Below are 22373 nucleotides of genomic sequence, written 5' to 3' on the forward strand. Positions count from 1 at the left end.
TAGGTAGGGCTTATCTTGTGGTTACTGACTTCTGTACTATTTCCTACCACTTATGCAATCCCATGTAAGAGAACACTATAGAATCACCTAACTGTGCCAAATTATTAGGTGGTATACTACATAGAAATTTTAGGATAGTATTTGTGCCTTTTCAAATTCTAATAAACCTGAGAGACTTTTCTTTTAATGGTGCAAACTTAAAATTCTTTATGGATAGGTCAAACAAATAAACAAAATCCCGCCCCCCCACCCCCCAAAAAAAACCTCTAGGAAAAAATACACCTGAAGAAAACTTACTGATTTGGGAATGGCTATAATCAACCAGAACCTCACTCAGGTGATCTTCGCCTGGCTAACTGAGAGATAAATACGAAAGTGGTTGAAGTCACTGAGTTTTGAGAATGGCTGAAGGTACTAGAAAGGGTCTGTGGAATCACCTCTGTAAAGATTGGAAGAAAGCATGCTTCCTCTCAAATCCAAGGACGCTGGAGACAAGTGGGCGAGGAGACTGGAGGACATGTGGCCATTCACAGGGCCACTGTCCCCAGAATTAGTACTCGGTGAGCGCCATTTTTTTTTTTTTTGGAGTAAGATTTACATTTAACGTTGAAACTGAACACAGAATGCCAGTCTCTGAATCCCATCACGTGGCTCCCTCTTCTTATGTATGGAATGCATGGCACCTGCACAGACCTGCAAACATTCTCTAAAGCAGCTACTGGGAAAACTCCTCTTCCCAGTTGTTTTGGCAATGAGAAAACAAGGCAAGCCCTCATCCAACAATCTCACATACATTTCCGAGGTTAGGGTCAGCTGTGTTTTAAACTTCAGCATCAAGAAATAAAACAAAGTAATTTATTTTACTATCAAGTTTTAATGCAGAGGTTTCTATTTTGCATCAGTTATTTTCATTAGGGATCAGCAAAGCCTCTAAAGGTAGGGATGTCAATTCTTTCAATGTTAGGTAGTTCATGCTTATTCAACTAGCCACCTAAATACATTCCAAATCCTAATGACTAAGTTTTGTCTGTTCTAAATTCATACCCTTAATTTTAATCAACTTTGCATAAATCAACTGATCACTATATTATGGAAAAAGCTGCAACTGCCAGATAGATCATGAGAAATCAGTCTATTCAAAGTGAAAAGCTCTGACTGACATTCTCCCACAGTTCAAATAAAGATGTAATGAGGGAACCTTAAAAATAATTTACATTAAATATTTTTATGCATTTGTGTATGTATTAATTGACAAGTCATGGTGCAAATGTATCGGTCAGAAGACAACTTGTGGGAGCTGGATCTTTCTTTTTACCATGTGGACTCAGGGGAACTTGTGTAGTCAGGTTTGACACCAAGAGCCCCTATCTGCTAAGCCATTTCGGTGGACCAATCGGGAAACTTTTAACTGTAACCATTCCTATAATTTCAAGCTCCTTAACATGCCCAACCCACCTTTATCTTTCTCAACCACCTACTTACGAGCCACTCAAGAGGTTTATCACTACTTTTTAGCCTATGGTTTTGTAACTACTAAGCTCATCATGAGGTAAGTTCTGTTTTGTCTGAGTTTTCTTTTATGTGACAAAGACTAGTTTGCTGTCAACTACTAAAACAAAAATTGTAATTAGAACACAATAAATATGATTGATACAATATCTAAACATCTCAGAACAGAAGAATGAAGAAAAAAATAAGCAATTCTAATGGTTAATGGTGATGATTACACAGTGGCTTGCCATGGTAGTTTGTGAATTTCCAAGCATTTAATTCCCTTTCAAGGACTTTTTAGGAGCAAGCTATTATATCTTTTTTTTTTTTTTTTTAAAGATTTATTTGTTTATTTATTATATATGAATACATTGTAGCTGTCTTCAGACACACCAGAAGAGGGCATCGGATCCCATTACAGAGGGTTGTGAGCCACCATGTGGTTGCTGGGATTTGAACTCAGGACCTCTGGAAGTGCAGTCAGTACTCTTAACCACTGAGCCATCTCTCCAGCCCAAGCTATTATATCTTAAGATATAATTTGACCTTTTTAGTGTGTGACACATGCTTTTATAGGACAAAGGTGGCTGTGGGAAGACTGTGCCTGAGCATAAAACAGAGCAAGGGGAGCATACTCATCTAGTGAGATCCAAGTTTTCACCACCTGCCTTTACAGAAAAAGAAAGAAGACACACACACACACACACACACACACACACACACACTTATTTTTTTCATCTAAGAATGTGGTTGGGGATACAGTAAACATTGATATTACCTACTGAATCTCTTCAATAGATATATTTTCTGTGATACAGTTAGATATGTATATAAAATAACTTTTATGTTCTTTTATATTATTATAATTAAGGCATAATGATTATCTATAGAATGAGTATACGAATGCTTGGTTTCTGAGATAAAAAAGCTGCTTTCTTTAGGAAGTAGAATTTATCTGAATGAATGACAGACACACAACTGCTAACTATACTTGGGTATTTTCAAATATGAACTATGTGAAGCTCACTTTAAGGAAGATAACTGACATATGTGTTTTTATCATAAATTCATGTGTTTAAGTACCCAACAGGGTTTTGGTGAAACTGCATCTATACCATTAGCTTAAGAGCTTTCTCAGACTCAAGAATGTTTCTTATGATATTCATAGTGATGTCTCAAAATCACACGATGATTCATGTCAATGTTCAGTAAAAGTGCACTATTTGGTGAGGCTCTGTTTTCCATGAGTTCTACACATGATGTTAGAAAATCTATTCAATCTGAAAGGAAGAGACCATGGATAATGCACTGTGGTGACCCCACATTCCATGGTGCAACTAACCTTTAACAAAGCCCTTTTGTTAAGATCTGATACAGCATCAAAGAAGAGCATCTATGTATGCACAACAGTCCCTACAACACCCCTTTTAAAGTGCGATCTCTCTACGAAGCAAGATTTTCTTCATAGTCTACTTAAACAACACATTGCCACAGGTATAGAGATGTAGTAAATTAATGGAATTCTTTACCAGTATTTTTTATTTTGCAAACTATATTTTTTACAGACCATAATTTGTTACCATGTGCTTGTTATTGTATTCTTGTTATTTAAAATGACAATGTGAACTGGGCATAGTGGCACATGCCTTTAATCCTAACACTCAGGAAGCAGAGGCAGGTGGATTTCTGTAAAGTTGAGGACAGCCTGGTCTACGTGGTGAGTTCCAGGACAGCCAGAGCAACATAGTGAGATGATACTCTGTCTGAAACAAACAAACAAACAAACAAACAAACAAACCAAAACACCAAAAAGAAGGAACAGGAAGAAGAAGAGGAGGAAGAGGAAGAGGAGGGAGAGGAGGAGGAAGGAGGAAGGAGGAAGAGGAGGAAGAGTAGGAGGACGTGATTTCCAGATTGTCCTCAGTTTTCATGTCTGAAACAGTACATACTTATAGGTATAATCTAAACAAAAGCCCTTCGGCATCTCACTCCTTTTGGAAACCTTTACTATTCTCATGAGAATACGTGGGAGTGTGGGTACAGGACACAGGACAGCTTTGTGGAGCTGCTTCTCTCCTTCCACATTTTCATGGGTTTGGGGTTAGAACTCAGGTCATCGGGCTTCCTATGTAAGTGCTTTCAGTCTCTGGCCCACCTCCCTGGCCCACTTCTTTTTAAGTGTATTTGTTGGAGAACAAGGGCCCGGGCAAGTGTGAGCTTTCACTATGTGCTGCACTTGCTTTGACTCTCCATCTAGGAGTAAGTTGTTGTGCCCATTATGATATAGAAACCTTTACAGAAAGGTTGGAAGCTTGGGCAGTGCTGTACTTTTTGGAAAGAAACAGCTTTAAAAAACAAGGATTGCCAAATGCAGTGTATTTCACAGGTCTTTCTCTAAGTCATTTCTACTAGCTGTGTTGTGCTACAGATGTTTATAACAAAACATTAAGGACTGGGTAGAAAGGAGAAAACAAATTACTCTGCAGAGAACCCAGAAAGTCAGCTAAATACCGTCAGTTATTTATCTACTGTCAGCATAGGTTGTACCCTGCAGTCCTTACAATCGTAGGTTCAGAAAGACCAAAGGGGGCAAACCTTGCATTTAATGGTCTGTTCTCACAGACATTTTAACACAGATAATAAGTCAGAATGGATCTTCTGGAAAATGTCACTTGATTTCTATACATATTTTACAAAGGAGGGTCAGCATTGGGTGGACTCAGTACAGGATGTGTTAGGTTTAACACAGTGTTTGAGCCGTTTATGATCCCCTCGTGGGAGCTACTGCAACTGCAGGACTTCACGACATGGTTCCTGTGATGACGATGAGGAGGGAGGCAGCTCTGCGGCTATGTCCCCTGTTCATTCTCCTCTAGAAAATGGGCAAGACGAAGACAAAAGTGCAGCAGACAGCAGAGCTTCCATAGTTACTCATGAGTTAAAGTGGCTCCAATGCCAATCAGGGCATTGTGAGCGCAAGCATGGAGTTATGAAGGAACAGGACTGTGTAAGAGACCCATTCTGCCCCACTCATTTCCAGTGAAACCCTGCTTTCCCTGAGAACGCAATTCATAGTGATAGGTCAATGATGGGATTTCCAGCCATACAACTGGAAGTCTAAATGAATGCGTGCTTGAAGCTGGAGATGAATGCTGAACCAGAGTCTTAATTTTCTAATTCATATTCACCAATTAAAAATAAACTGATTTTTATGAGCAAATTTACATAAATCAGATGATAAAGCACCTACCACTAAAGGGTAGGAGTTCAGCGCCCAACATTTGCATATATTCTCCTAAAGAAAACATAGGCATTTTAGCTTTTGAGTGAAGAGTCTTGCTGTGCCGCAACTCTAATGGGCTTAGAACAGTAAATTTTGAAGAAACTGATTGCTACCCCTGTAGCTAGTAAATGTCTGCCTAGACCCAGTGGCATTTGAAAAAAGTGTTTTATCATAAAATTATCCCAGCAGAGTCCATTCTGCAAGATAACATCATCATCATCATCATCAGTACTCCGTGCAGGACCCAACAGCTCTGGCACAATATTGCCAGTCATTTATCTGTTGTCAGCACAGGTTACACACTGTAATCCTTGACTGCCTCGGAATTAGAATGTCTTTGATGTCCCCACAAGAGTTTTTTGCCCGAAGGCTTTACCAATGCTCGGCGGCTCAGTGTTTATTCCTCCTAATCTTCCTCTCATCTCCAGGCTAGCAGTGACAGATGGTTATGGGCACACAATAGTATTAAGAGTTTGATATTTTTTTTATGCTGTGCTCTCTGTACAACAAATAGCTATCAGACGCGGGCCAGAGAGCTGACATGGCTCGCGTAGGTAATGGCAAACAAACAGCTCGGGTTGATGCTTTCTGTCATTTCCCCTCCTAACCCTGCTTGTTTTCATTGTATACTCTCAAAGGTAAACTATATTAACCTTATAGACTGTTATTAAAAAGATATATCTATATGAGCATAAAGTGCTTTTCTTTTTTCTTTTTCTTACTCTTTTGATTATTAAAGTAATACTGCTGACATATTGAACAAATATCGAATGTCAACATAAATTTTTAGTGTGTGATAATATCCCCTTCATATAGCTGTGTGTCAGGCGGGAACCCGTGGATGATGCATAGCAGTAAATAACCCAAACAAAATTAGTTCTCTTGTCAGCTTCTACCTTGTATGTCCCCAGGCATCAGTAAAATTGACTGCACGCTAGATTTTCAAAATTAGCCCTAATGTTAGCTATGTGTCTGGCAACCTCCAAGTTTCCAATGTTCTACTATATTACCCGTAAGGATGAATGTGTTACTTTTATATTTTGGCATTTACTCTTGCTGATGCGGCTTTTTCCCCCTCTTCTCCAAATTAAAAATAATTTAGCTCTAACAATAAGAATGTGCACAAACATCATGCTGCATCTCTTTAAGCAACTAACTTTAGGCAATTAAATTAAATTAAAGCAAAAACATACAAAGGAAGAAAGGGAATTATTCAATTTAATATTGTTAATTTTATTAACATAGCTCTGTCTAATTTTGTGCAGTGTTGACTAACATGGTTCTCAATGTTGTGAGATCCTTGCCTCTAGATTGTGTTATACCCACAGTTTCCAAATTATTTAACATTTTTATGAAAATCAAGACTTAAACTTTTAGAATTGACTTTCTTGTAATAACTATTCAGAGGGAAGCAAAGGTTAATGGACTAGGGGTTTGCAGAAGGCAGTAATAAGGTTGGGTACTTTACCTTCAAATAGGTTCATTTCATCCTGACCCACTCTACTTGAAATCACATGAAAGAATACTGAGTCCTGTGACACTCTGAGGACAACATGAGGCTGAAAGGGTGACAGTGAACAAACCAGCCTCACACTGCATCTCATAACAATGCTTTAGCCCCTGAATTTCAGGTTCATGCATTTAGAATCAAAGGCAGAATCCCTTTAGGTACCAGATGCTGCAGATCAACTGGGAGAGCTCGAGGAGTTTTAATATGCTTGGAGGCAAATCCTGGGCAAAGGCGCTTTCCTGCCTGTGTGTGTGCTTATTACTTCACCTGCAAACAGTTGCTCTCAATCGGACCTAATGATCAGCCCAGCACTGCGGCAATAAAGAGGCCATAATCTGTAGGGGAAGCAACTCTAATCAGGCCACATGCAGATTAAACTAACTGGGAGGAATAAAAACTAGATTAAAATATTCATGCCTAAGACCAGAAGATTATCAGGACATTTTACCTCCTTAAATCCTAATTTATAGAAGCCAGGGCTAGGTTTACGAGTTTATATTTGGTGGGATTATATGCTGCATTGATTTTCCTGTGATGAGAAGACATTCAGCTAGACAATTTTGACTATCACAATATAAAAGCATTTGGCAGGAGAGAGACTGCTTCACATGCAGTAATACACTACAAATAAAATGAAGCCGTCCAGTTGGCAATGGTCAAAGCAAGAGTAAGGAGTGGAAAGTATTGTTTTAACAGTGATGTAGTTTACTGAAGTCCATATGTGAACTAATTCTAGATTAACAGGCACTGGGAATATATAATGGCATATGATTTTTCTACTTTGAAACGTCTTGAATAACATTTGATTTTCTAAATATGTCTGGCTGCTATTACTAGTTGAACAAATCATTACGAATGTTATCTATAATTCACATATAAAATAAAAACACAACAGTTAATGTATACTTATGGGCAGTGCTGCCTTAGAGCAGAACTGGTACAGTAAGTAATACTGCAATGTGAATCTGTAAATGAAAATCCAAGCCATCCTTCTCTAAAGCTACAAGGACAGCAAGTTAGAAAGTCCACCATGAAAACACACTTTGTAAAACTCTGAGAAAGCGCCATGTCTTGACTTACCACCTGTGAGGCCACACAATATGCAGCGGTCTTTGTTGATCTTCAGCTCCACACAAAAAGGTGCTGGGATCAAGAGGCAGGTTTTCTTTACTCACAGGAAGACAGCCTGATTTATGGAGCGACGGGTTGTCCAGGGTTTCTTGTTCATCAGACTTTGATTCAACATGCTCCAGTAACTTCTTAGAATCCCTCTGCTCTGGTTGAGGAGGAAGCGCCACAGACAGAGCGGCAGCATCATTTCCAATAAGGCTGAGCATCCTCCTTAAGTGGGCTATTTTGTGCTTGGGCATGAATCTGTTACAAAAAGGGAAGGCAATATGCTTTTAGTGAAAAAAAAAAAAAGTAAAACTAGTCCCTTACCTTCCTATAAGGACACAGTGACGACATACAAAACTGAGAAAAAATAAGGACGTTATGACAAAAGTTCTCAGGAAAAGTGCAACAAGTACTAGTCATCAAAAGAAAGCTCAAAGGTTTGAAGTTGGTCACGACTTTTCTTTAATAGTTTCCAAAGAGATTTTGTGGCTACAAACTGGTGTGGCATACACTGTAGACCACAGGACCATGGATGTAGTTATCGCCTCTCACTCATTTGTCTTTCTAGATTCCCATTTTGTGTTTGTGGTCATGCCAAGCCTAAAATAATTCTCATCATTCACTGACAATCTTCCTTGGTTAACTCTTGACATTTCTGTTCATGGGCTAGATTGTGTTCCTGCGAGTCTATATATACTCTCTATTAAGTTGACATGGTTGATGTTTCCTCAAGCACATTTTACTCTTTGTAATTTTCATATCTCCGTTTTCTTATAATGCCTTGTCAAACAGCTAAATATGATACTGATTTGAAAGAACTGAAATTTAAAAAAATCTTTAAAAAAATTCTAATATACCCGAAAATCAAAGAGCCATCTATACCATTCCGAGGTCTAACCTTAAGGAGCTATTCATATATGGGGAGCTATTCATATATGGGGAGTGCTGAGAGCGGGATAAAGGTGAGTGAGCAGCCAACCAGTCTATGTTAGCAACCCCTTCTACACTGTAGCAGACACTACAACTTCTGAACCTGGAAATAAACGAGTATCTCTGACTTGCAGATCAAGTCAAGCTTAAAGATGGCTTTATGGAAAGGTTTTACAAGGTAGGCAAGTTCTGTATTTGGAGGACAGTAGATAAGGATGTACAGGAAGAGGGCTTCATTTTGGAGTAGCATACAACCTAGAGTCCAGGAATCAGTTCTGGAGGAGCTGGCTGGGCCAGGTGACTAAACTCTCAGAATTCTGTAAGCTCATCCAGAGACTAAGCCTTTTGCTAAGCAGTCAGTGAATAAACAGAGAATACATGTACTTTAGGGGCAGGTGGGGAAGAAAACTCCTGGAAGCAGAGTGAGCGACAGTTATAGGTGGAGGAAGGGATTTTGAAAGAGTAGTGCCACACTATAGAGGTGAATCAAAAGCCTCCCTCCACAGAATACTTAACGGAAGCACAGAGCCTTCAGAAGGCCGTGTCGTAGGGCAGCACAGCACTTCAGCTGTTCCATGGTGATGGCTGCATATGGTCAGGGAGCCTCTGTAGGTGGAACAGGCAGAAACTGAGAAGGGTTTATGAGTGACATACCAGAGGATAGGTGAGGAAGGCACAGGAACTTTGGGCTATTCCCTGGGGACACTTGCTGAGAAAGAAGTGGGATCCTGAAGACAGGAAAAGTCTTGTGAAACAGAGTAAAAAACTGTAACACGTGATGAATGGCAGGATTTACTGGGAAGTGGGTAGTTTTTAAAAGATAGTTTGGCTTTCTTGCAAAGATAAAGGAAAGAGGAAACAGAAAAATAAAACAATAAAACAAAACTGTTTTAGATACTAACTGTGGAATCTGAAGACTTGTTTCATGAAGCTGTTAGTTTAGGTCCTTTATTTCTATCAAGGTGAATAAAGGTTGTGATTGAAATTAAAAACAACACATGGGTGCACACATGCCCCCTTGATGGGAGGGGTGAGGAGAAGAGGGATGGCCCGGAAGTATATAGAGCAAAAGATATTCAAAAGCAAACAAAAGCCAGGCGCATTGAGGAGTGAGGGCAGTGCTTATGGAAACAAGTAGAGAGAGTTAACTAGGCCTAAAGCCAGGCCTGATGAGCAACACCAGAAAACAAAGGGAGTACATGTGAACTGAACAGCCTATATATTGCATACCATGGAGAGTCTACAACCAAAAGTTGTCTTCAGGGATTCCTATACTTTTTTAAAGAAGCCTCATATCTATTCTGATTCCTAACAGTTAGAGAAATATCAACAGTACATGGAACTCCTGCCTTCCCTAGTGCTAAACAGATGACAGCACACAGAGAGAAAACTACAAAGAATTGTACAAATTCTCTACGTTCCTTAATAAAAAAATGAGACAGTTTTTGATTTAAAGTGGAGAAAAAGCCTGGGCATTTACAAATTGTAATATCATGTCATATAGGTACTGAAGTTTTAAAAGAACAAATGAACTTTCTTCCTAAAACAAAATCATAATATGAAGGGCATCTTAAGTTCTCACTGAGGACCACAATGGCTAGGGGTGTGTGTGTGTGTGTGTGTGTGTGTGTGTGACAAACTTTTAACTTCCTGGAAAGGACAGATAGTAAGAGAAGGAGCCTCCAGCCTCAGACACATCTGGAAAGCAGTAGAAATGTACATCTACTTGTTTATGCAGATAAAGAATGCCAACAAAAGGAAAAAAGATTCCATTCCAACAAAATTACAAACAGTGCACAAAGGATTCACAATTACAAATAAATCGATGGGCATTGAAACAATATCTTTACTTTTAGAAAAGAGTATCATGACCCATCTTCCTCTATTAAAATCTATTTATACTGTCCAGAATTCGAGGGAAACTGCAAATTAAAAAGGATAGGAGATTGGCTCTAGGGCTGTAAACAGTAAGAGTTGATTGCTGACAAAGAATTTTGTCATGGGAGGTTCTAGGCCTGATTGTACCCCACATGCTTACCAAAGCATTCTCAGGATGATCAGACTCCCATGTTAACACAGCAGCTGCCTCGATAGGTGGTAGCGAATAAGGACACAGAAAGATGCAGGATATAATCAGGACTGTAACTCAAAGGGCTTACAAATCCCATCCCGTGAACCCGTGAAAACAGAATCAATCTTGAAATTAGGATGGGCATAAGGAAAATGTCACTGGAAACATCCTGAACTAGCTCAGATGAGCAAGTGCTGACTTGGTCCAGTAACTAGCACATTGGGTTCTGGATCTTCTGGCAGAGGTCAGAAGAAGCTGAGTCTCAGTGCATGCTGATTTCACTGGGGTCCCTGACGACTGTATATGTTTGAAAATTAGATAGTTCTTAGAAGAGCAATAATAATGATTAAGGCAATGGAAGAGTTGATTTATGAGGACAGATTAAAGGAGCTAAATATGAATGGCCTGGTGCAGTGACAGCTAGACGATACATAACGGGTGTCTCTGAGGAGAAGGAATAATTATTTAGCCTGGAACAAGGGGGTATAACTAGGAATAATGAGATGAAATTAAGAATGGGAAATTTTAAGCTGAATTTCAAGAAAAACTCCCTGATGGTATAATTTATTAGCTCATAGAATAAACTCCCCAATGGAATGCCAGAGCTAGGGAAACTTAATAATTGAGCTGGACAAAATACCAATAAATAACATAGTTAACAATCCAGTACCTGGAAGAAGGTGGTTATAGCAATTTTTTTTCTTTATTTATACATCTTTTCACATTTTTCTTTAATAGTCTATTTATTATAGTGATTGTCACCCAAAGAAGTACTTAGGTAATTACCTGGATTTAACAGGGCACCTCCTTTAGCTAGGGTAAGTTAAAAAACTACTCTCATACACTTTGTAGCAAAAGTGATAGCAGAAAATAAAATACATTTTAACTACTTAATTTCAATAAAGCTGGCTTTTATGCAGGCTGGACAAGTGCATTAATCTGAAAATAAAACAATATTATTCACCATCCTGTACAAAGTGAATCTCTGTGCCTTGGAGCTCATATTTTCATAGATATGTTTATGTAAACAATTTATTGCCATAACAGAAATTAAGAAACAATAGCCTTTCTGCCTTTTGGAATGCAGTTCTGTGGCCAATTACTTCTCATCAATACCAAGTTCAAACAGGCATAATACTAACAAGCAGTTTGCTTAACAATAGTCATCACTCTAATTAACCCACCCAGGATATTCTTAATCAGACACTATTTATAATCTACAGTTAAGAGGCACCTGCAATAAAATGTTCTCATGCTTTTTAAAAAATTCCTTAGAGATGGGCTAACATGGAAATGGACAGCATGTCCTACAACTAACCTACAGAGACTCTGCACACAGGCTCAAGTGTCAACACTTCCTTCCTTTTCTCAGCTCCAACTCTCCTGGAGCTGCTAATGAGGAGAGAGAGAGGAGAGAGAGAGAGAGAGAGAGAGAGAGAGAGAGAGAGAGAGAGAGAGAGAGTGAGAGAGGGAGAGAGGGAGAGAGGGAGAGAGGGAGAGAGGGAGAGAGAGAGAGAGAGAGAGAGAAAGAGAGAGAGAGAGAGAGAGAGAGGTGAAATAAGGAGAGAAAGAAAAAAAAAGACCCGCCTTTCAGAGCATGGATCAGAGATTTCTCAGAAGCATGGTCAGAAATTCTCAGGAATATGATTCAGCACACTCAGTCCCACACTTCCAATCTGTTACTTGCCAGGGGACTCTCCCTTCTAACTTTCTTCCCTCACCCATGGCCAATACATGAAAGACGGTTCCTTCTTGCAGTTTTTCCTTTCAAAATCTAATCTTTCCCATCTCTGTCTTACTGTCTCCAAAGACATTGTCAGAAAATCCCAGTACCATGCCAGGCAGAGTGTATAGACAAGCTTAGGCAAGTGTTTCCTAGGTCCAGATTTACATCCCTCTCTCCTATCCTTTACAAGTCCACACACAGAAACGTAGAGCTGGACCTTAAGTCAGTCAGGAGAAGTAGCAGATTCTAAGTAAGTTTAAATGAAGATGAGAAGTACACTAAGTGAAGGGAACTCTCCTCACCATCTCAGGTAATTTCCGCTCAAGTACAGAGATGGATGGAGCTGACCAGAGATTCAAGAGGAAGGAAGGCGGACTTTAGAGCAAGGGAAGGCAGCCAGACACACACGTGGTGCATAAAATGCCTAAGGGAAGGTTTCAGCGGAAATGTACTCATAAGAGATGTACTACTCAGGAGATTGTAATAAAAATACTTATCACAGTAATTTCTACCTATAGTTTTATAGACAAACAAGTAAACATATTCCTATGGAATGTAGTCCACAAGATGAAGATGATCTATAGTCTTGCTTCATCAAAGTGACTGAGGAGACAACAGGTACATTTCACAAATGATGCTGAATGCTAGGGTGACTGAGGATAAGGCAGTGCAAATGATCAAAGTCCACCCATCTGAGTCAGAGAAGAGAAATGGGATGCTAATGCTGAGCTGCACAGTTGGGGCCTGTGATATCCAAAGGACAGCCACTCTAGATCCATCTCAGGTATGGGATGGAAGGACCACTATAGCTCACCACCTTGCACTTAAAGTCTGGAGCCCTCACAGAATTTGTTTTATGCAACATCAATTCTGTAGGACACTCAAAAATGTTTCTTAAGAAAACAAGTTTAGGAAATGCTGGGTTACACAACACTCATTCAGTAGAGGATGTTTACAGTTGCATACTACCATGAACTATGCAAATGTCTATTTATCCACACTCTTGAGTACCTCGTATATCATAATATATAAAAACTCTCTCCCAAACTTAGCACTCTATGAAACAAGAAACCACCCTAATGTGGAATCTTCAGAATTCCACATTAATGGTTAACCCAGGGAACTCTAGGAAATGCTGCTGGAGGCCTGAAGAACCATGGGTGAAAAGCATGAGGCAGGCAGATGGGTGATGTTCTATACCAGTGATGGCAGGAGGGATGGGAAAATGATGACCTCAGAGAAGAAAGTCTACATGGGCTTGTGTCAGTGGAGAGTGTTACTAGGGTACATGAAAGAAAGATAAGACTCGTGCAAAGCATGTGACAGAAGTAGACACGGGTCACAAAATACAGATGACAGAAAAAAAATCAAGCACATTCATGTAAGTGATTTCTGTAGATTCTTATATTGAAACCAACTTAGGGAGAAAGTAAACAGGAATAAGAAATAAGTAACTTCTAAAACTAACCAGGAAGATACAAACAGACAATACAGTAATCTAATCCTTTGGGTAATTTACAAAAAAACTAAACCAAACCAAACCAAAAGACCTATTCACTGTTGCCCAACAATGTGTTAGAAATTAATTACAAAATTAACATTTTTAGAATTTACTCACACAAGCAAATAGCAAAGATAATTAAAAGATCATGCTCGCCCACATGTCTCCAATACATCAATACATTATATGGTAAGCAGATTTATATGCTTTCTGATATATCTATAAAGTATAAAAGCAAACCTCATGACACAGAATTTGATTGTATACACATTCTCTCTTTACCTCCTGCAATGCTATCTTTACTAAATAGGAGAATCACAAGCAAAAAAAAAATCATGCTAATTATAACTGCATGTTTATAAGCCACAGCATTAAGCAGAGAGTCCTATTCTTGGTGGATTGCATGGCTGGGGTATGGAGGCATGCTCTTTTTCATTGGTGATGACTAAGGGCAAATATTAGTAAAATAGGCAGCACATGTCCATGAAAGTTGCTTGAATAGACTCAAGTCACACATGAGCCAGTCATAATCCACACACCTAGTACAAGTGCTTTGGAGAATGAGATACCAAATAGCACTGTGATGACTGAAACTGGTTTTTCTGTTTGCCTGTTCGTTTGTTTAATAGTTAATATTTGGTGTCAGAGTCAACATTTGTCTTCTGTGGTGTAAACATTCAAAGGTAACATGAAATACTGACAGCAATCTTGAGAGGATAGGAGGCAAGAAAGAGTATTTTCCTTGGACAAGACAGATTTGTAATAAGAAATGAGCATCCACAAAAATTAGTTTCAGTTAAAATTAACAAGAAGATATCACCCAACTATTCATAGGCCCAAGAAATGCTTGTTGATACAGAAATAGGATTCTAGCTATGTCTGGTGCTAGAGATGAGGCAAACTTAGTAAAGACAGAGTCTTCCAGAAAAGACAGAGAAAGAGACTGTGGCCTCCTCTCCCACTGTGAAGGCTAGGTTTCCTGATACCTCTCCTTTAAATGCCTAGGATATAAGGCTTTCCTAAGGAAACAATGGTTCTGTTCCTAGGAGCCTATTCTGACTTGTTTTTATTTTCCACCATGATTTGTAAGAGTAATTTCTACAAATCTCCACTTCGGGGTAACTTTTCTTTCACCATTTGCTTATATGTACTCTCTTAGAACAGTGGATATGACTAGTATTTATTTATCGTAAATGATTCTGTCTCGAATCCCCATTCTCTCTTAGTTTCAAAGTGTTTTAGATTGTATACTTTGCTAATTTAAATGCCTATATGAGCAATTCACTTACCCAATGTTATAAAACTCCTTTAGGATAGTCTTCTCACTCAGAAATTCAAAGTCCTTATGAATGTTTGACAATATGAAAGCTACCATGCATCTTTGCCAATATGTATGTCTCCTTATTTCTACTATCCTGACAAAGAAGCTCTCTAAGATAACTAAATTCTGGCTTACACAAGGTTTCCTCTAGTAATTCAATTGTTAGGAAAATCCTAGGTAAACTTTCCAGGATAGAATTTTCTCTCTCCAGTGGAGGTAGGCTTTCTCAGGTTATACTACTTTTTCCTTCTTTTCCCTTAGTCTCCTACTGGCACTGTGGGCCTCTGTGCAGCCTCCTGGATCTCTCTCTCTCCCCCCTCCCCAGTGGTAAGGATTACATTCAGGACTCTGTCTGTACTAGACAGATGCTCAACCACTGAGTTACATCTGTAGCCCCCCACAACATGTTAAAACTAAACTGCGTTTTCTGAAACCATCAATCAACGTTCCACAAACTGCATAACTTACTCATCGATTCAGTTCATAGCTCAGAACTTCTACTTATCCATCTTGTTTAATGAAACGAATGTTTGTTCCCCAGTGAGGAAGGAGTAGTATTCAGACTGTGGAGCTTTTAGAAGGCAAGCAGATGGAAGTACCTGGGATAAGCCTGTGGGGTTATAGCCACCATTCATTGAGACCCAGTGTTTTCTGTTTTCTAGTCCATACAATGGAAATGGCTGCTGTCACCTTCCCTCATTGGATTGAAGCATTCAGCTACTGGCTCTTGCTACATTGAACTCTGCCACAATGTTCTAAAATCTCCATGAGCCAAAATAATTCTCAGGTTTGTTTTTTTTTTTTAAAGTTTTCTTGTGGAGTGTTTGGTGACAGCAATGCAAAAGGCACTAATGTAGCACAAAGCACAAGCACAAAAATATTCTCCAATGTGCATTTGAAGCAGTTCCTTCCAAACTAGAGGAATGGGGTATTTTATTTTACATGCATATGATTGACTTGCTTTGTAAGTATTTACTTTTCAGCAAGTAATTATTCTTCTTATTCCTGGAATCCCATGTCTCATTAAATATTAATAAAACATGGATACTTGGAAAGAGGTCTGGAAGTGGCCTTCACTCATGTACTTCAGTCCAGGATTCCTTTTCTCCCTCTTGGGAGGAGACATTATTTAGAGGTTAAAAAAATGGTGGGAAAAATGAACTAGAGTTAAAGAGAGAATCACTTCCTTCTTTCTAAACAAATATAGGCAGGGTTTCCAATTGGACTATTTCCTTTGGAGTGTGACAAGATTTTCCTAAGACTATAATTTTAGTATTTCTCTCTTCCTTTCCCTTTCTCCAAAGCCTTCCATATGCCCCTTACCCACTCTCCTTCAAATTCATGGCTTTTTCTGACTAACTGTTATTGCCTACATGTAATATGTATATACACATACTGTGCTGGTCTGAATAAGAATAGCTCCCATTGGCTGATATATTTGAATACCTAGTCACCAGGGAGTGACACTATTTGAAAAGGATTAGGTGTGACCTTGTTGGAGGACAGATGTCACTGGGGTGTCTTTGAAGTTTCTGAAGCCCATGTGAGGTATAGTATCTTTCTCTCTCTGCCTTCTGCCTATGGATTAGGATCACTTCTTTATTCCTAGTACCATGTTTGCCTGTCTGCCACCATGCTCTCTACCATGATGGTAACGGACTATAAACCTCTAAACTGGAAATAAGTCCCCAGTTAAATGCTTTCTTTTCTAGGAGTTCAAGGTGTCTCCTCAGAACAACTGAATAGTGACTAAGACATATATATTTATAAACATAGCAGGTTTAGTTCATAAAATGTTACTTTATCTATGTCTTCAGGCATTTCTGTTTGCCCCTGTGCTCTTCCCTGGAAGAGCACCTCCCGCTCCTAGATTTCCTCAGTTGACTATAGTTATTTGGGCTTTTCCTTGTCCACCTGGCATGCTCATTGGTATGCCATCATTTTTACTAGATAGTGCTGTGGGAAAAAAACAAACAAACAAAACCAAAACAGGTACAACAGGTACAATTCCAGGATGCGTGAAACTACCTGAAAAGGAAACCAGGAGAATAACGGTGCTGTATCCAGACTGACAGTGCTGATAAGAGAATACTATCAATGTAAGCTGAAACTCAGAGCTGAGAGAATATGGGCAGTTAAAAGAAAGTTGCTGTAAGTTGTGTTTCCCAATATTACTTAAACAAACAAACAAACAAACAAACAAACAGAACAAAGGCCCAAGTTTCAGTAAAAAAAAAAATTCTTAAAAATATGTTTGGTCTTCTGATCTAACCCATGAGAATGAGGCTAGTTGTAGACATTTCAAACAAGTAAAGTTCAAACTTCTCAGCAAGCCTAAAGTTCTCCTTATTGTTAATCAACGAAGCAGTATGCAGACTAACACAGAGCTCTAGGCATGTTATCTGGTTTCAAATTCAGGGTTCTGCTACATTTAAGCTGTCTTGAGAAGTCTTTTCATTAAGTACCAATTAACTTGTTTGTAGTAGGGAAATGATAACACCATGTTGTAGAATTGTGCTTTCATACTGGTTAGCATATGCCAAGAACTCAGTCAACTTTCACTATAAAAACTGATGCCAATGCTGAGAAGCTCTTGATAGTATTTCATTGTCACTAGAGGGGCTCTGGACATTCTGAGCACTCCTGCACAGGGATCTAGTTATACACATTATGCTTTAGCTACCCATTTAAGACAAGCAGTTAAATATGCTATCTTCATTTGTAAATGAGTTAAAGATTTGTGTCCGTGCCTTAGGGGCACATAAACTACAAAAAAAAAAAAATCAAACAACCATATTCCTCCATGTTTCTTTCATATAGTATTCTTTTCTGCTTCCCACTTTTCCTTCACTATCTCTTTTCCTTTTAAACTCCATACAACTAAAACAGAAAATGTAAAGTACCAGTTTCTATCCCAGGCATGAACACATAACATCAAGAAGAAGAGATCAGTTCATCTCTTCTTCTCTCTTCTATTGAATGTTATTAGGCTAGGTACTGGTTTACTCACATTCTGATTTTCCTGCAGTTTAATATATAAGCTACAGAAACCAGTCCTATTCAGAACTAATATTATAAGATAGTATTGTTAATTTTACATTTGAAATAAAAGTGTGCAAAGTAAATATACAAAGAAGATAACAATTAATTAGAAGCATGCGCCACGCAGGGCCATTTCTACACTACACTCAAGGTTAGAAATGGTCTGAAAAACCAGCAGAAACAGGGGATAAAAAAAGATTTAGAAAGAAAAAAATCATCCACCATTCAACCAAAATTATGAGTGCTAGATGGCAGGCCAAATGGCCAGCCGCCCACGTGGAGCTCAGCTTGGGAGCTGCTCCAGTGGAGAAGAGGCTGGGTGGAGCTGCAGCAGAAACCACATCTGGAGAGGGCCTGGCTCCAGAACCGCACCAGAAGAGGATGCACAGCTCAGCTCTCATGAAGGTCAGCCCTTTGCCAGGTACAAAAGTACAAAAGTGAAGGTGGCCTGTTGCTATGGTTTGAGGTTTTTTTTTGTTTTTTTGTTTTTTTTCCAAAGGGTGATGCTACTGAGAGGTGGAGGTCAGAGACTCTGGGAAAATGGTATTAGGGGAAAGGTCTTCAGGTAATCTGGGACCTGCCAAGGAAACAAGCTCTTATGAGGGCCTCTGGTAACTGTGGCGAAGAATTACAATAAAGAAGGCTGAGTCTGTCCCATCCTCCCTCTCTCTGTTCTGCTTCTCCACATATTCCCACCATATGTGACACCATCTGCCATGCTGAGCAAAAAGCCAATCCAATGGAGATGTCTGATCTTGCACTTTGAACTGCAAAAACTGAAAGCAACATAAACCTTTTCTTTGCAGACATTGGCTACCTCAGGTATTTGATTGTAGCAATGCAAAGTTAACTAACAGAACTCTGACCAGGAAAAGCATAAATCACATATGCAAATAGCCTACCATGTGACAGATGTGATTCAGAAAGGAAAAGTAAAAACAGTGAGAGCACTAACTGGATGGGGGGCAGGTTAGAAGCTGGGGTGAAGAATGGTGAAAGATGGGGCCAGACAAATCAGAAGGGGAGGCTTTGTCCTTAATAATCCAAGTGAAGGCGCTAAAAACCCTTTGGGGAGTTTTGGGTTAGCAGGGTCTGTATAAACACTCTTGCAGTGATGTGAAGAACAGTTAAGTGTAAATGTGGCAGAGCCAACAATAACATATAACCTCCCTCTGTTGTCTGAATCCCCCCAAAGTGATGGGTGAAGGAAGAGCCTCTTATTGCAAAGTGGAAAAGGGGGAAATGTCGACAGAACAACATGCCTGTGAAATTTCAGAAGATGGAGTGCAAATGGAGAAAAGGCAGAACATAGCACTCAGCACAAAGAGTAGACATGTGTGCAGGTGTTATCCAAGAAGCTGTTCATGGTGCTGCAGAAGCTCTGAAAGGACCAAACCCTGTCTACTCTAGGGGTCCATGGAGGTGGACCAGCAAGGCAGGACAGAAGCACACTTGACAGTAATGCTGGGTAAGGTGAGACAGAAGCTTCTGACTACCCCACCCAGGCTCTTTCCTATCCACTACCCATCTTGCTGGAACCTGAACTCTGGTCTTCCAGAAGAACAAGAAGTGCACCTAACCATGAAACCATCTCTGCAGCCCCTGAGGAAACATTTTAACAGGGATAATAAACTGGGCAAAGGGAAAAAAAAAGATAAGTATAACTTAACGAAAAAAACCTACTACAATGTAGAAAACAGAACGAAACAGAAAATTCTATAGTAAGTTTCACAATAGTAACATTTTGCAGACGTGGGAGGAAAAACAAAATCTAATAGGAAAGGGCATCTAAAAACAAAACAAAACAAAGCTAATAACTGAGAAATATTATAGGGGATGGTGAGGTAGTTCAGTGGCTAAAGTGCTGGCTAAGCAAATGGCAGGAGAGACGTTTGGATCCCTGGAATGCCATGTAAATACTGACTGGACTTATCAGCCCATCTGTAATTCTAGCCTACTAAGGTGGAGAAAGGGTGCCCAGAACAAGTTGTGAAGCGAGACAGCCATATCCTTGAGCTCTGAGCTTGACAACAAGACCCTGCTGCAATGAGTAAGAAGGAAGAACAACTGACAACTTTTGGTCTCTCCATGGCTGTGGATATGATGTAGCCACAAACAAGGAACACAATGGAAACTACTCACCCACAAATACAAACCCATGCAGACACACACACACACACACACACACACTACATGCATATGAGATACTGAAACAATAAAAATATATAACTAAGAAAAAATTAGAGTTGAAGGAACTGAATGAGAAAAACATTGTAGGGCAGTGAAGAACAGCTATGACAAAGAATTTTGTATTGATGAGATGGAGAACCCAACTAGAGACAGTAAAAGAAAATTCAATCCAAGTATAATCACTCAGTAACCTCAAAGTACTCAGGGGTCTTCCTGTACCTTTCTAGTGAGGTGCAGTGCATATCTGTATTCCTAACATTTTACAGGCTGAGCTAGAGATCAGGCTACTAGAACAAAGCACATAAAACCAAACCACCCTGTAGAATTACATAAAGTGCTAAAGAAACACTCCAATGGTAAAAAATTGTGATATAATGCCTATTTTTTAAAAAGAAAAATTTTAAATATAAAGAATGAAAAATGTTATCAATGGTGGATGCTGAGGAGCCCGGCAGGCTAAGACATAAAGGCTGGAAATAAGATTTTTGGTATCTGTTTTGAAATACCTTTTGTTCTTTCTGACCCTGTAATCTAAATAATGTGCTATTTTGAGAATTATTCATTTTAGTAATTTTTGGACATTTCATGCAATGATTTATTTGAGTATTAAAATTTCTAATTTTTCCTTCTTGATTTATTTGACGTGTTGGATTATTATCTTTCTGAATCTAAATATCTCTTTTCTACTTTAAAACTCTTCTTCCATGAAGTACATGATGAATTAACTTTTAGGCAGTGCTCAAAAGTGCCTGGGAACAACTAAAGACATACAAAAGAAACAGCGCAAAGAGAACTGACTCCAAGTTCGATCTTCTGAACAAACAAACACCAGAATTTTCAGTTCTAAGATATTCATGTTATTGTGCATCCAGCATGTTTCACAGAGGGTCCACTTACATGCAAATATTTGCTCTTAGAATAACAAAATCACAACAGTGTATAACCTATAAGATATACTAGTACAAAGATGGTGCAAAGCTTGTGGGGTAACAAGCCATTATCTGTCTGTTCTGATGTAAGGCCTACTCCATAAGACGGAACACATACCTGACACTGCTTGGGTGACCAAGAACCACAGACTAAGACTTCAGGGACTGAGTATAAAACCAGATACCACTGTTCTAGTAAAAAAAAAAAAATGCAATAATAAAATAACCTCTAATGTCATTCTGCTATATTCATAGATGAGTGTCTTAATATCCATCATCAGAGATGTTTTCTCCTGCAGTACATGTGAACAATAGAGAACCACAGCCAGACATTGTACATACACACATGCACACACCACACACACACACACACACAGAGAGAGAGAGAGAGAGAGAGAGAGAGAGAGAAAGAGAGAGAGAGAGAGAGAGACAGAGAGACAGAGAGAGAGAGAGAGAGAGAGAGAGAGACAGAGACAGAGACAGAGACAGAGACAGAGACAGAGAAAGAGAGAGAGAGAATGGAACACTCAGCATTAAATAGGATGTGTTCATCAAATCCCTCCCCTCAGGGCTCAGGGAATCCCTAAGAAGAGGAGATGGAAAAAGTCTAAGGGCTGGAGGAGATGGAGGACAGCAAGGCCTTCTAAGTACAACAGGACATATGAACTCACAGAGACTGTGGCAGCATATACAAGATCTGCACATGTCTGCACTAGATGGGGCCCTAAAGTTGAAAGGAGAAGCGGATACAAGTCTCCATCCCCAATCCAGCACTAAGTCCAATTGATAAGTACTTGCAAATGAAAAAGGGAGTCTCACTACTCTTAAGGGTAGGTTGAATGGCCTGCGGAGGATGATGACCAACAGAAAACAAATTCAATGTCACCTTTGGAAGGTTTTTCTTGTTTTGTTTTGTTTTTACCTCCTGCTCCCCATTCAGGTCCTTAGTGTAGATATTATTTTATGGCTTCTAGTTTAGTTGTTTTTCTGGTATTCCTTAGTGTGCAAATGAGAGGGTTTCTGCATCAGTATCTGTTTCTTGCACCTTTTCATGGGCTCTTTTCCTTTGTACTTGTTTTGTCCTATTCTGATGTGTTTGTTATTGTTTATCTCACTATCTTATATTTTCTTATTATCCCAAAGATGCCTGTTGTTTTCTAATGGGAGACAGAAGGTGGGTGTCTATGGATGGGAGGTGAGGCAGGAGGGACAGGGAGGAGTGGAGGGAAGGAGACCACAGTCAGGGTATACTGTGTGGGGGGA

General features: G+C 39.3%; 1 protein-coding gene across 5 annotated transcripts in view; it reads right to left on the reverse strand.

Moving 5' to 3' along the window:
* Positions 1-22373, reverse strand: part of Gtdc1 (glycosyltransferase like domain containing 1) — a 352841-nt gene that overhangs the window by 55954 nt on the left and 274514 nt on the right. For all 5 annotated transcript variants that reach the window (XM_028752204.1, XM_028752205.1, XM_028752203.1 and 2 more), the window contains one exon: positions 7365-7658. In XM_028752204.1, the coding sequence (XP_028608037.1) occupies positions 7365-7658 (294 nt within the window). The remainder of the gene's footprint in view (positions 1-7364; positions 7659-22373) is intronic.

The sequence above is a fragment of the Grammomys surdaster genome, unplaced genomic scaffold (genome assembly GCF_004785775.1).
Source record: "Grammomys surdaster isolate TR1022 unplaced genomic scaffold, NIH_TR_1.0 125888, whole genome shotgun sequence".
In the NCBI taxonomy this organism is placed as follows: domain Eukaryota; kingdom Metazoa; phylum Chordata; class Mammalia; order Rodentia; family Muridae; genus Grammomys; species Grammomys surdaster.